General features: G+C 38.9%; 3 protein-coding genes across 4 annotated transcripts; 2 read left to right on the top strand and 1 right to left on the bottom strand.

Moving 5' to 3' along the window:
- Nucleotides 1-488: 488 nt before the first annotated feature.
- LOC124340863 (endoplasmic reticulum metallopeptidase 1-like) lies at nt 489-5,503 on the bottom strand. The gene is made up of 14 exons (XM_046793607.1): nt 5,367-5,503; nt 4,737-5,304; nt 4,537-4,664; nt 4,329-4,460; nt 4,135-4,255; nt 3,764-4,057; nt 3,276-3,701; nt 3,096-3,172; nt 2,899-3,006; nt 2,634-2,789; nt 2,340-2,548; nt 2,106-2,221; nt 1,836-2,014; nt 489-1,605 (listed from the first exon to the last, which is right to left on the bottom strand). The coding sequence occupies exons 1-14, from the start codon at nt 5,373-5,375 to the stop codon at nt 1,435-1,437; spliced, it is 2,694 nt and encodes an 897-aa protein (XP_046649563.1). The 5' UTR covers nt 5,376-5,503; the 3' UTR covers nt 489-1,434.
- A 1,549-nt stretch (nt 5,504-7,052) lies between these two features.
- LOC124341413 lies at nt 7,053-13,940 on the top strand. 2 transcript variants are annotated; one of them, XR_006918234.1, is made up of 14 exons: nt 7,053-7,104; nt 7,163-7,734; nt 9,135-9,183; nt 9,246-9,459; nt 9,525-9,892; nt 9,964-10,296; nt 10,367-11,238; nt 11,311-11,369; nt 11,580-11,726; nt 11,794-12,102; nt 12,165-12,366; nt 12,429-12,516; nt 12,580-12,678; nt 12,748-13,940. XR_006918234.1 is itself a non-coding variant. In XM_046794512.1 (2 exons), exons 1-2 carry the CDS (start codon nt 7,097-7,099, stop codon nt 7,554-7,556), a joined length of 402 nt encoding a protein of 133 aa, XP_046650468.1. In that variant the 5' UTR covers nt 7,053-7,096; the 3' UTR covers nt 7,557-7,807. The 2 variants fall into 2 exon arrangements, 1 of the variants encoding a protein (XP_046650468.1); XM_046794512.1 differs by lacking the exons at nt 9,135-9,183; nt 9,246-9,459; nt 9,525-9,892; ... (7 more) ...; nt 12,580-12,678; nt 12,748-13,940 and having other exon boundaries at nt 7,163-7,807.
- Nucleotides 13,941-14,041: 101 nt separating this feature from the next.
- LOC124341299 lies at nt 14,042-15,014 on the top strand. Its single transcript, XM_046794347.1, has 3 exons — nt 14,042-14,096; nt 14,189-14,316; nt 14,398-15,014. Exons 1-3 carry the CDS (start codon nt 14,057-14,059, stop codon nt 14,908-14,910), a joined length of 681 nt encoding a protein of 226 aa, XP_046650303.1. The 5' UTR covers nt 14,042-14,056; the 3' UTR covers nt 14,911-15,014.
- Nucleotides 15,015-15,840: the final 826 nt, after the last annotated feature.

Consider the following 15,840-nt stretch of genomic DNA (forward strand, 5'->3'; position numbering starts at 1 on the left):
AGGTACACACGGAAAATAAATAAATAAAAAAAAAGAATAGACAGGAAGAAAAAGAAACTGGGATGATGACCTACTACTACTACTCTCCTACCAGTACACGTTTCTCTCTCTTCATTATATATGCGTCGATGATGTCACAACTCCAAACTGAGCGCTACAAAGAAGAAGGGAGAGCCCAAAAAGAAACAGTACCGATTGTGTGTGCCTTTATAGAAACACACACAAAGGTGGCACCCACACCACTAGAATAGACAACTCGACCCGGATTGCCATATTCTTTCTCTCCTTGTAAACTTTGATGGATTCGGCCTAATGATGATGTAATCTCCAGTTTTGTCTCTAGACATCATCAGTTGATTCACGACAATTACCAAGTTAAATCATCTTCCCGTGCAATTGGTTTCATAGAAATTTGATCATTTTTTCCTATTAAACTGTTGCTCCGGGATGCTGATGGGTGAAATACATGTAACTTCTTTCTATAGCTCTACGTGCGCCTTCCAGTTTTTGTTCTTTATTCAGTGCCAGTACCAGTCTCAGAGGAGGGTTATTTATCAATGCCTGGGCTGTATTCAAAAAACGAAAGAAAAAGAGAGAAAATATTCCAGGCTTGATTTCCTAGTCGCCCATTTTCTCCGGGGCTCCTTTGACGCATAAGAAGAGGCGAGGCAGCAACATCAGACCGCAGCAATGACTCGCTCCTGTCAATCCATCTTCATCACGTGATCAAAAAGTCTGGGATGAGCCGCGGGGAAGCCTAGGCCACGACCAACATAGAAGAGACTAAGAGAGAGAACCAAAAATATACCAATCCCTCAAGCACAAACAGGAAAAAACAAAAGAAATCAACAGAATCCCAAGAAAATTCTGAAATGAAATATAAAACCAAAAACAAAATGGAATTTGAAAATGAAACAACAAAAAGGAGAGAAAGAACCGGTCGAAATCGACGGGGGATTGTCTGCTGGCAAATTGACGCGTGTAATGGAAGACTGGGAGCAAAGTTAACGAAAAATAAAAAAAAAAGGATGAACAGAAAAATATAGGGGGGAAAATACAAAAGACGTTTGGAAGAAGAAATCATAAGCGCTGGACTGCGAAAATGTGATGACGGTTAAGCACAGCATCTAAACACACGGTATACACGCAAACACACACAGAGTTTGGCACAGAGAACAAGGATGTTTGATGGACCCATCGCGGGTTCACTCATAAAGCACATGCATCATCAATTCGTAATATAAACTCTCTGGAAAACAACAGAAAAACGACGAAAATGGAAAAAAAGAAGAAGAAGAAAAAATTTTCGAAAAAATAAAAAAGGAACATCAATTTTTTGGGTGTGAGGTGCTTCTTCTTCTTCGACGTTGTACGGTATTAGACAAAACAGCTGAGCTGACTTTTCTCAGAATCGCCTTTATCTTTTTCGTTTTTTTAAAAGAACCAGTGTGAGTAGGTGGCGGTCCATCCGTGAGCGTACATCCACGGCGGAAACTTCTTCTTCAAGGTGTTGGCAAATTCATTTTCTATGGATTCGTGTCCGTGCAGGATGTGGCTCGTCACCGCCATCTCCAACACTTGCTTCCCACTCAAAGAGGGTGGGACCTTGGTCGTCGTCGTCGTCGTCGTCATCAGACCATATACAAGCGCCAAAAAGGAGAGAGAGAAAAAGATGAGGTTGGGACAAGCAAACAAACAAAAAAAGAAAGTGAATCATTAGTTAAGGTAATTTACGACTCTACCAACGACCAGTTTCAAAAACAAGAGTCGTTCGTCACCCAAAATAGCCTTTGCCAGAAAGAAATAAGAAAGTTTAAAATAAAAATTAAATGTACCTTTAAAGTGACTGTTAATTCGTAAGGGACGTCGGGCTGAACGCCGTAAAAGTAAGTCACGAAATAAAGCGGCCGTTCGGTGTAGAAAGAATCGGGCAGCGGCAACTCCTGGCTGGCGGACCAGGCGACTAGTTCAACTCCCTTGACGGGCCATATCAACAGAGTCATGTGATCCGGGCCTGGTCGATCGGAACAAAAAGAAAAAAAGGAGCATTCAAGATTACGGCACGAGGGACATGAAAGATGACCAAAGGGGATACAAATGCTCACCCGTCAGCGTAAAGGTTAGGCTTCGTTTATCTATGCCAGAAAGCTTTTGATCAATCAGCTGGATTTTGGCTGGATGATAAATTAATGGTTGCGGAGCCGGCGCCCAATAGGAAGATCTGTCGACAGAGTGGCGGTTTCGATAGATAATTTTAACCGACAGTTTTCTTTTCTCTTTTTTTTCATTAAGATGGGTTGGAAGGACTTGGGACGCAATCAAAAATGTGTGTGCATTACCGAATCCTTTTTAGTGAAGGGAAGTAATAAGGCAGACCGCAATATGGGAGGGTGTGACAGTGCGATTCGTCGACAAGTTGGACGCCCTCTTTTGGCTCCAGTGGCGCCAGCAATTCCGGTTTAATGTGATGATCCCAACCGAAGAGCCAATACCCGGACTCCCGCCGGCGGACCAACCCGTTCGACTCGTAAAAGGTCCTCTCGACGTGCTGAAATAAAACAGCAGATATAAACCAAAAGAAGAAGGTTCAAAATCTATCGCTCTCTCAACATTTTTACGATCAATTCATCTACCAGAATTTGGACTCTCTGAGGTTTAACTTCAACAAGGCCGGCCGAGTAAGGGAACCCCAACGGAGTGAATATTATTCCGATGGCAACCAGAAGGTGGCCGGCCAACAGAACGTACAAGATCCGGCGGGCATGGCGTATTAAACTCGTCAAGGGAAACTGCCAACAAGCCGGAAAAAATAAAAAAGGTGCAAGTTATTACGTCACTCGATAGATCACGTCACATATTCGAGAGAATTCAATGTCAAAAAAGAAATGTGAGGCCTACGATAAACGCCGTGATCACCAATCCAAATGCAACCGTCACCATGGCGACTAACAGATCGGGATTGGTATGGATGCCATTCCGTCCGGAAATCGGCACCAAAAGTGCAATCTTTAGTAATGAGAGGAGGACAATGGATTAATTTCTAGTTACGGAAAGGTTAATGAGAATTTAAAAAAAAAGAGAAAAGAAATTATTACAACGCTGTCCGAGAGGTAAAGAGTTTGTAAAATGGGAACGGCAAACGAGAAAAAGTGAAGAAGAAGCCAACCGCCATCTATCGTACACAGAAGAGATTATTGCATTTTTTTCAAACGGATAAAAGTCTCTCTCTCTAGATGATGACGAATAATATCAGGCATGGAAAAACCCGTTATTACCTATTCTTTTTCTTTGATAAATCTTGTCCAAAAACCATCGACCAAAGATGGCCGAAGCCAGCCAGAGGAGTAAAAGTACATTGGATCGAATACCGTACATGTAGGTGAGGAGAACGATCAAACTCAGGTTCAATTTAGCGCCTTCGAATTGAACTCGTTCCACTAGAAAACTGGATTTCAGGGCTCGTTCTTGGGCTGCCGACACTTGGAGAAAGAGGAAGAGTGACATGCCCAGAGATGGCAATCCGTACAACCCCATGAGGACGTGAGGGAGACTGTACCACGACATTGTGCTCCCAGTCAACGTCATAACACCCACCACCAGCCAGGCCGTGAAAAACGCACCCAACATTTGAAACACACCTGTCAAACAACTAAAAACAACTTGTTTGCACACAGTGCCAATCCGGCCGGAAGGAGAGTCAGCTGCATAAATAGAAAGCAAATCAATTAAAATATTTATAACATGAAATTCAAATTTGATTTACCGTCTTGGATAGTCACCCAGGCGATAGATTGATAAAATGCTAGGGAAATCAGGGTGATATTTAAAAGGTGCCACGATAAGTTGGAGAAAGTGATCATGAACAATCCCAAGTAATCGAAAAAGATAATAATGTCGCTAGAATCTCGAACAGATGGCCAATCAGACTTGGCCAAGTTAGAAACTAAAGCAAGTAAATTATCACCAGCTCGTTGCACTGAGCTTAATGAAACGTGCTGGATATCGTCATATTTCGTGTGGTAGACATAACCGTTCTTAAAATACGCGAGGTCGAGTCCTAAAAAAAAAACAACAGTAAAGAGCCTTCTCGTGAGTAGGAGGAATATTTATGATGAATCACATAAGCATCCAGACCTGGAATTTTGCCAAAATCTCGAAAGATTTTGAAATCGGTGTCAGAAGGCACCAACTTTGCATCAAAGATTTCCTGGCCGACGATGTTTGCGAAGGGATAAGGGGCAGCTGCCGCGTACGCCTTTGCATCGTTATTACACAGTATCAGTTATATATGCCTCGGTAATAACGTTGGAATATTGATTAGAATGAACCTTTATAAGCCACGCATTGCCAGGACCCGCCTGAAAAACAATTTCTCTGCCTCCGGCTCCACAAGCGTCTAGATTTACGAAGGCCCCGATTTGTTTTGCCCACATGTGTTGCGTGATGAAGCCATGCGCACCCTAAAAAAAACAGAGTTGAAAGAATTATATCACGGATCTTACCCTCGAATTATTATAATAAGATGCAATCCTATACCAGCATGCCCTTTTCTTCTGCACCATTAAACAGAAAAATCACTGGATGTTTGGTGGGTTCTTTTCCACGAGAGAGCACCTCCAGTACTTCAAGAGCCACTGCAACACTGACACCATTGTCACTCGCACCTACAAAACATAGGCATTAAATAATTTTACAAAAAACAGAGATATTTTAACAGGATTTAGAAAATCTATAACCTGGGCTTCCACGAACACTGTCAAAATGAGCATTGATTAACAACGCTTCTTCTGCATTCACATCTGTTGAGTTTTTATCTTCAATTTTGACGATGACATTTGCGAGTGAATGATAAATTGTGTTGTGATCCAACCCATGAGCAACTGGAGTCATGACACCAGAAGGTTTTTGAAGATCCATGGTGATTTTGTGAGCAGGATGGGCAAATTGTTTTATGAACCCAATTTCTCTCATAAGCAAATCAACAGCTCTGATTTCATTCTCATAGCTGCCAGCCACTCGGGGACCGATGCTTGTTAATCTCTCTAGGTGCTTATAAGCACGCTCTCCAACGAAAGCTCCAGGGTGAGAACTGGAATCTTTCAGCAAGATTGGATTTGGTAGTCGATGGTCCGATAACATTGAAATTCCCATGAGAATTATAAAGCCGAAAGCTAAACTAATTAAAGAGGGAAGTAAAGGGAATTTCCAAGACTGGCTGTAACCGTTTTTATCCGTCATTCCAACGGCCGAGCCAAATGGAGTCAAATCACTAGCGAGTTTCCCTCGTTTTCTTATATTGGCCTCCTGCATTCAGAAACAAAACTGTGCATTAAAGAAAAGATCAAAAGGAAAAATAGCTTTCAGACCTCAAACATTTTCAACCAAGTCACTTTACACGTGTATTGTTATTGTTATCACCAGCGCCATCTAGCGTTCAATGGCGACTTTTTGTAGTTGGTTTGTTTCAGGTTTGTTTAAGTTCAAACGCGGGGTTCCCTTGAAAAAAAAAAGATAAATAATTAAATAGGTAAAAAATAGAATTTTTCTAATGAACTTTATTTATGTTAGCTTTGTTGTAGGTAAGTGAGTAAAACCAAATTGTCATCAAATTTGTGTGAAAGTTTTGTGTGAAAATGGATAAATTTATTAAAATTTTTGCATTGTAAAAATAACTGGTTATTAAAATGTCATCATACATGAATGTATCAAATTATGTTAATATTGGAAGAACAAGTAAATACTATGAGTGCGAATTGAACACTAAAATGATTTTGAACAATTTAAATGAATTTGAAAAATGAGAATGAATTTAAAAATCTATACATTTTCATATGTATATGTGTAATATGAAATAAATTCAATTATCATGTTCGGTACTATGAAGATTAAAGTAGTTGAATGAAAAATTACGTGAAATTATTGATTTTTTCAGCTGATACTCTGATAGCGACGGTGGCGCCGTCCCATATGGGGTACCAAATGATCATTTTTTTTGAATTTTTTTTCTAAAAATCGATTTACAATTTGAAATTGAAAATCAATTTGAAAAACGCTTTGCAAATTAAAAACGAAGTTAAAAAATTAATTAATATTGAAACAAATCTCGAAATTAATTTCAAAAATCAAAATAATTTTGAAAGTAAACTCAAAAATAAAAATCAAAAAGTTGTCGCATTTGAATTTGAAAACCAAATATGAATAATGAACAGTAAATTTAGTTTTATTCAACTGGTCAGGACGGTGGCGCCACGAGGCGACGTCTAATGATATCTATCTGTTGCATATGCGGAATAAATCCGCATTCCGCAATACGGCATAGCAATAGAGCGTGGCTAAGCATGTGAAGCTGCTGACACTGCTAGCAGCTGCTAGTTCTTCCATGGGCATGGAGAGACCTAACCTACCTAACCTCTCCATACCCCCTGGTTCTTCGTATAAAAATGGATTCTTTTCAAAAATTAAATTCATTTTTCAATTTCAAAATTTGTCATGAATATTATTTTTTATTTGAAATAATGTTGTTTTTTAATTTTGATTTTGTTTCCATTTTTAATTTTAGAGTTTACTTTCAAAATTATTTTGATTTTTGAAATAAATTTCGAATTTTGTTTCAACATTGATTAATTTTTTAACTTCGTTTTTAATTTGCAAAGCGTTTTTCAAATTGATTTTCAATTTCAAATTGTAAATCGATTATTAGAAAAAAAAAAAAAAAAAAAATGATCATTTGGTACCCCATAGTCCCAACAATAGCGCCACACGAGAAAAACCACCATTAAACGCCGTTTACTTGAAACAACGTAATAGTTAGATGTTTTATTCTCGTCCAAAATGGACGGTTTAAAAGACATTCAAGAATTGCTGTCACAACCTATAATAAGGACCATCGCCGATGCAGCCATGCAATTCCTTCAAGGAATTGCCAACCAAAACCCACAGCAGACTCAAAATGAGAATCCTGGCATGAGTCCCTCCACCCAGAACTTCTTTGGAAATTTCACAGTTTGATTCCCCAAGGGAGGCCACTGGATTTCTGTTACCGGACATGGATCGCAAAGAATATCCAAGACGATAACCAGTTTTAGATACGCACGAAATGGAATGGTAAGTTATACATGGTTGTAAAAATAATAACAGAATTTAAGTTTTTATTTATATCAAGCGCATCTAATGTAAATGAGGATTATGGAGCCGAGACCAAATTGGTGAAAAAGACCCGATACGAAGACGAGAGTGAAAAGTACGACATGCCTAACACCAGATCGAAAAGTGTCACCCGTGGATCTTGTGCTGGCAATTCGTGTACAACGTCATCGGATATATCTCCTATTGCTGGGCCGTCTGGTTATCGTCTTGGATATTCTTTGCGATCCATGTCCGGTAACAGAAATCCAGTGGCCTCCCTTGGGGAATCAAACTGTGAAATTTCCAAAGAAGTTCTGGGTGGAGGGACTCATGCCAGGATTCTCATTTTGAGTCTGCTGTGGGTTTTGGTTGGCAATTCCTTGAAGGAATTGCATGGCTGCATCGGCGATGGTCCTTATTATAGGTTGTGACAGCAAATCTTGAATGTCTTTTAAACCGTCCATTTTGGACGAGAATAAAACATCTAACTATTACGTTGTTTCAAGTAAACGTTACGTCACCATGCGTTTAATGGTGGTTTTTCTCGTGTGGCGCTATTGTTGGGACGGCGCCACCGTCGCTATCAGCTGAAAAAACCAATAATTTCACGTAATTTTTCATTCAACTACTTTAATCTAATGTATAGATTTTTTAATTCATTTTCATTTTTCAAATTCATTTAAATTGTTCAAAATCATTTTCAATTTTCAATTTATTTTTTCAAATTCATTTTCGTTTTATCAAAATCATTTTCATGTTCTTTAATTATTTTCATTGTTCAAATTCAATACAAGTTTTCAAAATAATTTTCGTTTTCCAATGACATTTTTTAAATACATTTTCATTTTTCAAATTCATTTCACTTGTTCAAAATCATTTTTCCATTTTCCATTTATTTTTTCAAATTCATTTTCGTTTTATCAAAATCATTTTCATTTTCTTTAATTATTTTCATTGTTCAAATTCAATTTAAGTTTTCAAAATCATTTTCGTTTTCCAATGACATTTATTAAAATCATTTTCACTTTTTGCAATCGTTTTCAAAAGATTTTCAATTTTTGAATCTATTTTCAACTTGATTTCAATATTCAAATCGATTATCAATTTGTTTTCAAATCAAATATGGTAATCGATTTTTGAACATTTTTTTTTGAAAAAGTGTTCATTTCGCACCCCATAGTTTCGCACCACATAAAATACCGCTCCCGAGAAAACGTTCAACACGGCGCTTATGGCAGAAAGCCAGAAATCAAAAACTAAAAAAATGTGTTGTTCCTTAACCAAACAACCCTTCGACTCTCGCTTAGTCTTAATGTATAGGGAATTTTATTTATTATAAGTCTATTAATTTATTTTAAGAAGGTGAGTACAGCCTATAAGTTATTTTCGTTATTCTGAACCCTCCTTTGACACATTGAGTTTGAGTAACATGTGTTAGTTAATAACACACCCGCTTGGCGGAACTTTTTACTAGCCACTGCAACTTACGCCACCATCCCACCAACCGGCAATCGCTGCGAAGTTGCTTCCCATTTCCCAAAAATTGGACAGTGTAGTACTGTAGTAGCCTAAGCCAGTGTTCTTTTCTTTTTTCTTTCTAAATTCTAATGTTCATTGTTCTCTAATCTCTTCGGTAGTTCAGTTTACGTGGTTTAACCCTGATGGGCCGATGGCTAATCACTCCTCTCTGGGCTGATGTTCAGATTCTATGTGAAATATTGTAACGTGTGATAGCATGTGATAGGCGGACAAAGGCAGTTTTTCTTCCTGTCGCAGTTTCTGGATAAGGGGTCTCACACGGCGAAGTTCGTGATACCGTAGACCAAAGACATCGACATTGGGGTGCTCTTGCTTTTATTCCCTCAATCAAAATGAGAATTTCCTTTGTCTTCATTCTTGTCTCTCCATCGAAAAAGAATGGATTGGATAATAACTGCTTAGTGAATGTTATTCCAAACGTTACTCCTAAAGAAAATTATTATCCATTTACAGTGTTGTACTTTTCCTAGGAAGTGAAGATCTCCAATTTTTATCAGCTGCCATCGTCAGCCCAGATGGGTAAGTAAAGTGACAAATGTTTATTTCCAGAGAGAGATTAATAAGCTAAAATTATCATGCAGTCTTCCTTTTTAAGTGACTTCAAAGTTGCTCCAACACATGGTGAGCCCACCATCAATGTGACTGATCTAAGGACTAAAACATATGTATCCATATTGACTGGAAATCCTCATACCCCTTGGTGCATTGCTTGCCATCTTCATTGAAATATCGTCCTAGAAACAGGATGTCTTGGAGGCAAGTGTCTGAAGTTTGTGTTTGGGGCTTGTCTGTAAGGTATTTTTGTTTAACTGAAAGTCACATATCCTTTTTTCATGGAAAACAGTTCTTCATCATTCTAGAGTGGGAGAAAAATGTGGTTAGCAGCAACCACAGAAGTAAACACAGTGATTACTTCACTTCTTGTATTTCTGGGATTGGGATATTCCCCATTTGCCAAATAACTTACAGCCAATAAGAAGCAGAAACTCTGGTATATTCTTCTTTATCTATCACTCATCCAACCAATAGCCTCCCCTTACATGAATATGTCAGTTTTGACCCTTTGTGTAATTTGTTACTTGCTAGAATATCCAGCACTTGTGGCATATCTGACTTTGTGTCTGGTGTAACAAGTGGCCCTTTAACATTATGAATTCCTTCTCGAGTTCTGAATCCTATACTGTACCGACTCGAGTGCAATTAACGCAACCTTCTAAGCCGTTATCAAGTGAGTGTCATGGTTTCTTTACAGCATCACTTGTCGTTCCAATGTTTTTTTTTTTCGCTTAAAATACGTAGTCATGATTTACGGAAATACGAAAGACTACGAGTTCGTTATCAGGAACTACGCCTTCGCGATGCAGAACTGGAACTTAACGCCTCGGCTGTAGTCAGTGGACCAGCAGCAGCAGCAACAATAACAACAACTTCCTTTCATATTAATAGCGAAGTGCATACACTTCTGTCGCTCCAACTCCTGCTAGCGTTCCTTTCGCTTCCATAGTTGAACCGTCCATAAGTAACCGTAGCCGCTCCCACCCCCTTCTGTTGAATCAAATATATTGAACGCCTATCCGTCCAGCGACAGCTTCTGGCGCACGCTGATGAACGCGGCCGAGAATCTGAGATCAGGTAAAAGATTCATTACCCTCATTATTATGAGATTGCCGTGGATTTACAAGCTATTCTTGGTATTATTCAGTTTTTTCGTCCCTTGATGGAATGGCTAGAGTCTCGTTTCCGACTTCAGCGTTAGCCAATGAGTATATTGACCCAGCTGAACGAAGCCAGCCGCTGTAGCCAACCGCATTGGTACAAGTAACGAAACATTAATCGCTTCATAAGGACCGCAGTTTTTTGCCTGATAATTTATTTTACAGGCTTCTGTGAAGATGGTATTTGTTTCAAGTGGTTAATGTGAAGGTAAATAACATGGGTTAACGGCGGTGGAAGCAGTATTCACTCCCAGCTCTCAACAGCCATAGCGTTATCAGCGACCAAAAACGAACTCTTTATCTTCTCTTTCTTATTGACGTTTTAATATGATGGAATGAATTTGACATAATTTAACAACGGCACTTTTCACAATCATCAACAAACTTTACGAAGCATGCCAAAATTGTTAGGTTAGTGCAGCACCCTTACTTTTTATCAAAAAATTGTAGCGCCACACCCATCTGCGCTGAAGATTTGTAAACGGAAAGCGGAATTGCCTTGTGAAACTCAATATCTATTCCTCTTTATTTACTATGGCCATATCTAAACAAAATCACATGGCGATGAAAATGCTCCCCTCGCCCATTGCTGAATTTTCGCCGTAATCTTTTCTTTTCGTTCACTTTTTTGAAACTAAAAATGTTTTTCCTGTTAGGTTCGCCATGTCTCATTCCGGTCTATTACAGCAGTAAGTTACACTCGTGTACAAAGGTGTGCAAGATCACTTAAAGTGACTTTATGAGATGACTAAAGTGAAGGATTAGCGGCTTGAATCCGGTGGTCCAAAACTGATACAGCTATAAATTGGGAAAAATGTACCCAATTGGTTTGATCGTTCAACTTGACGGATTGTGACAGGTATTCTCTTGTTTAAAATTTTTAAATATTGTGACGAACATTACATTTACAATGAAACGCCTTGGATACCAGGTAGCACGAGTGTATGTGCACAGATGAAGACCACCTAGTGCCAGTGGTCTTTATCTGTGGTATTTGTTTCTCCAACTATATTTAGTTACAGTCCAACAATATCTAATTAAGCTAGCTATACGACATATAATTCAATTTATAATTGATCACAACCTTATATTTAGCTTGTCTGTTGTTTTGCCAGTCTGTGTTAACCACTTGTACTTCGTCACCCTATACGTGGTTGAACTGTTGGCCTGAAATAACAAGAATTCCAATCTTAATTCTAGGTCAGGATCAGCAACCCCATCAGTTTCAAACATTAGTTTGCTTGCAGTTGGGATCAAGATGAAATGTGAAAAGGCCATTTGTTAAGAGTTATACAATATCAGCTGGGAGTCTGGTGGCTCCCATATACTGTTCACAAATTAACAGAGGTACATACAATAAACTAACTAGTTTTTATTTATTTTTTTATAGAAAAAAAGTTTTTTATTATTACAGGCAAGAACAAATCCACTCAGATAATCATCATACTTGAGAAAGAAATTTGTCAAAGTAATGGAAACAAAGAAGGATAAAATGAAAACTGGATGGAAAAGTTGTGAGAAGGTACGGCTGGTAAAAGTAGATGACGATGTTATGCGGCAGTTACATGTGGAAACTGAACCCAGAGTAGAATCCGCTACCAGTAAACCAGCAGCCAACGGAACTTGATCCACTCACTCCTGTACTGGCATAATTGTGGCACGTACTTGTATTTCTGGGGGAGTCGATATCAAGGAAGAAAGCAGTGGCACACCCCAACCCAAAGTGCATAGTAGAATTTTCGGTGTGATTTTTACATGACTTGATTTCGCATTGGATTCATGCAGTCATCATTTACGCGCTTTTTCCCGAAACAATCTGCTTAACTACCCGATCACTGGACTCTCCGAGTTCCCCAATGCAAAATCCTCTTTCAGCGGATGCCAATCGGCCCAGTTGATGCTCTTGGGCTTCATAGCATTTCTTCCTTGGGCTTACACGAAGATGAACTTCCCGTCATTCTTCTTTCATATTTTGCCTGTTTGCCATGTATTGTGTATATTTTACTTAGAACAACATTCCTTATTTTCATTTTCTTCTTTTCTTTGTAGGTATTAATGGAAAAGTGAACGAATTGAAGAGAACGGCAGACTGAAGAGAGAATCGTGATTATTATCATTCGCAGATCTGCACAATACAGTATTAGATCTCTTGCCTCACTTAATAAGCTATTGGTTATTTATGCTTCCGCTGTATTACCAGGATTCGAAGGCTCTGATTGAACGAGTTCCTCGTGTTCACAGGATATCCTTTGAATGGTAACGAGACTATCCAGCAATTCAACGATGGCTAATCGCTCCGGTAAGGACAATTCCTTCTGTTATTGATCATGGACCTTTATTTCCACTTTTTCATCTATTTCCTCGGTAGATAAGCATTAGATTTAGATAGACTGAACATACCTTAACTCTGGAAGAAACCCTCGACTAACAGAGCAGATACTTCGGCTTTCGCCATCTACTCCGGATGTGACGATCCATTCAATTACGAGATACGTGCATCATCATGGACCACATCCTACTTGCAACGGTGACGGTATCGTTGGTACTTTCTTTAAATTTTTAAGAATACTGCTGGCATTTATGATTGAAATAGGTAGAACTTACGCGAATTTTTTTTTTGTTTTTTAAGATGACCTATGATTTGATATACTTTCAAGTGGAAGTGCAGTAGCTAGGTGATCCGATTAAAAAACGTGAAAAGCATTAATTTTCCATCTTTTCCCTCGTTAGGTAAACTGAGTCAAACCAAATTTGTGAATTGACAATTCTGTCAACTCAGTGTTTGTTGTTGTTGAATCCTCATATGAAGGAAGGAGACTGAAAGCAGTGCAGGTGTGCAAGTGCGTCATCATAGACGCAGGTCAATGACGCACGTCCTGTTTTAGTACACCATTGTTTTTGGCATTGTTTCAACATGTTAGATGGGATATAAAGGTGAACGAAACGCGATAGCTAGCAAACAGAAGTGCGGGTATGCATAAGATTCAAGCACATTTGATTTGAAACATGGCTGCGTTAAAACCTTTTCACTCTTTTTTTTTAAATAAAATTGCAGACGAATCGCTATGGAAGTATTAATTATACAGTTGGTTTCAAGCAAATCAACTATCACTCCAACATGAAGTAAAATCAAATCCACAGTTATGTATTTTGCCAGCTGAACAACTAAAAAATAGTCTATTTTGACAAGGAATCAGTTTAGTTCACCTTCTACATGGTGACTATTTCTTTTACTTCAATAACTTATTGAACCGTCCCAGCTGATAGTTCGCAAGAAAACGATGTGCTGGCCCTTTCGATTTTTGTTATTCAGATTACAGACGTTTGGTTTCGAGTTAAAAACGTATCTTGTAGTACTTTTATGGTGTGAAACGGTTGTGTAGCTAACGAATCGAGAAATTGACATTGGCGAACCTTCTTTCTCACGAATCCCACCCATTCCACTCCTCAGACACTTCATTGATATGTCCAAAACAAAAATGGGTCCAGAAGCAATCCTTTTACAGCAGGAACACACAAAATGAATTTTGTTGTTCAAATTCGAGTTTTTTTTTTGTTTTTTTTTGTTTTTTTCAAGGTGAAATATTGCAGAACATGGGTGTGGTTAAATAAGCCAAGGGGAAAAGCGAAAACGGGATTCACCAGGTGTATCTTTTCCCATGGATACATCGGGCGGGATGACTGCTCGCATGGACTCTCGTCAAACGAGATTTCAAGGTTATTTAGCATTTTTTAGTGAAAGGATTTAGTTTGAACTTGAAATTAGCAAATAAAATAATATGCGGAAGTTTTTTTTCTCACAATTCAAGTAAAGGGTGTAGTCTTTTACCCAACGGCTAATTTTGAACGATATAAAAGAAGACCCCAATTTCAAACTCTTCACTTGTTCACTGCAACGTCTGTCCTCTACAAGCATTATCCCAACATGAAATTCTTGGTAAGTTCTTTTGTCTCTATTTAATTATTTTCAATATACTTTCATTCTCTACCATAAACCTGAATTCAATGTAATCAACAGATCATCAGCATCTTCTTGGCTTGCGCCTCTGCCCAATGGGTCGCCCCATATTACAGCCAATGGTCCCCATACAATCCTCAGTTTACCAATGACTTGTTGTCGAAGAGCGTTGACTTGAACAAGGACGGCCAACCCGATGTCCCCGTCTACACCGCAGCCCCCGCTCTTTTGCCCAACTACTACCCCTACGCCGGTCTGAACTACCGCGCTGGATTCCCCTACACTTACGGCGCTCCTTTCACCTACCCCTTCGTCCAGGCTGCCGCTGCTCCCGCCGCTGAGGTCAAGTCCACCCGCAGCAAACGTCAAGTTGCCGTCCTTCCCCACAACCCAGCTGAATTCCTCAACGATTTCCGTTACAAAAGCGTTGACTTGAACCAGGACGGCCAGCCCGACAACGCCGTTTACACTGCCCCAGTTGCTCCCATCGCTCCTGCCCGATTCGTCACTCCTTACCCTGGATTCACTGGTTACTACCCTCAAACTTACCCATTCTTCAACGGATTCTATTAACTTAATAGTCCGTCAACCCGCCGCTGAAATTATCTGTTGTTACAATTGTTATTACCTTCTTGTTTGAAACTTTAATTGTTTCTGATTACAAAATTCATACCGCATTTTTATGAATCACCGGTCATACTAAAAATGATAGATACTGAATAGTGGTGAATTCTGAATTGGAAAGGAATCAACTCTCGAAACTGTTTAATTGGGACATAATTCTTGGGTGCCATTCAAGAGATTGTAGGGACCCCCGCTTGAATTCATTAGGAAAACGGAACACAACTCCAGTCAATCTGCTGGACAGCGTTCCAAAGATTCCTTATTCACATTTTGTGATTTTTGTGAAAGCACCGGTAATTTATTTGATATTTGTTATTTGATAATTGATATCCTATAAGCATTGCTGTGTGCTATGAATATCTTTTTTTTAAAATTTATTTATTGTTAAGATAAATTAAGTGAGAAGTGAGTCACAGTTGATCATCGGGACTTGTTCCACCTTCTGAATCCTATAAGTTTTTTAAGAGATGTAAAATACATCTGTGGATGCATCCGGCGTCATTGGCCACCAGCCGAGTTCCCCGCCTGAAAACGTTAACGTAGGTGCTGAGCTAAATCAAAATGCGATTTCGACTTGAATGTTATCGGTTGTAAGTTAAGGATTGATTTTCGAAAATAGCTAATAAATTGTGCGACTTTTTTACAGTAAACTTGCCTTCCACCATTTCACTCAAGATGTGGTGGATCCGGAAAAAGAGAGAAGGGAAAATTAAACGCCAACTTTTACGTGAGGAAAGTGGAATTACTCTTACATTTGAACTTGTTTTATATTTTAAACTTTATGTCTTGATAGGGGAAAATTTTACCTTCTGTTTTAACAACTTGGAAACGCAATCTTCTCTTTTAGGTGGGGTCAATTATGTTTTTCAATCAATTTTT

Source organism: Daphnia pulicaria, chromosome 5, assembly GCF_021234035.1.
Source record: "Daphnia pulicaria isolate SC F1-1A chromosome 5, SC_F0-13Bv2, whole genome shotgun sequence".
Classification (NCBI taxonomy): domain Eukaryota; kingdom Metazoa; phylum Arthropoda; class Branchiopoda; order Diplostraca; family Daphniidae; genus Daphnia; species Daphnia pulicaria.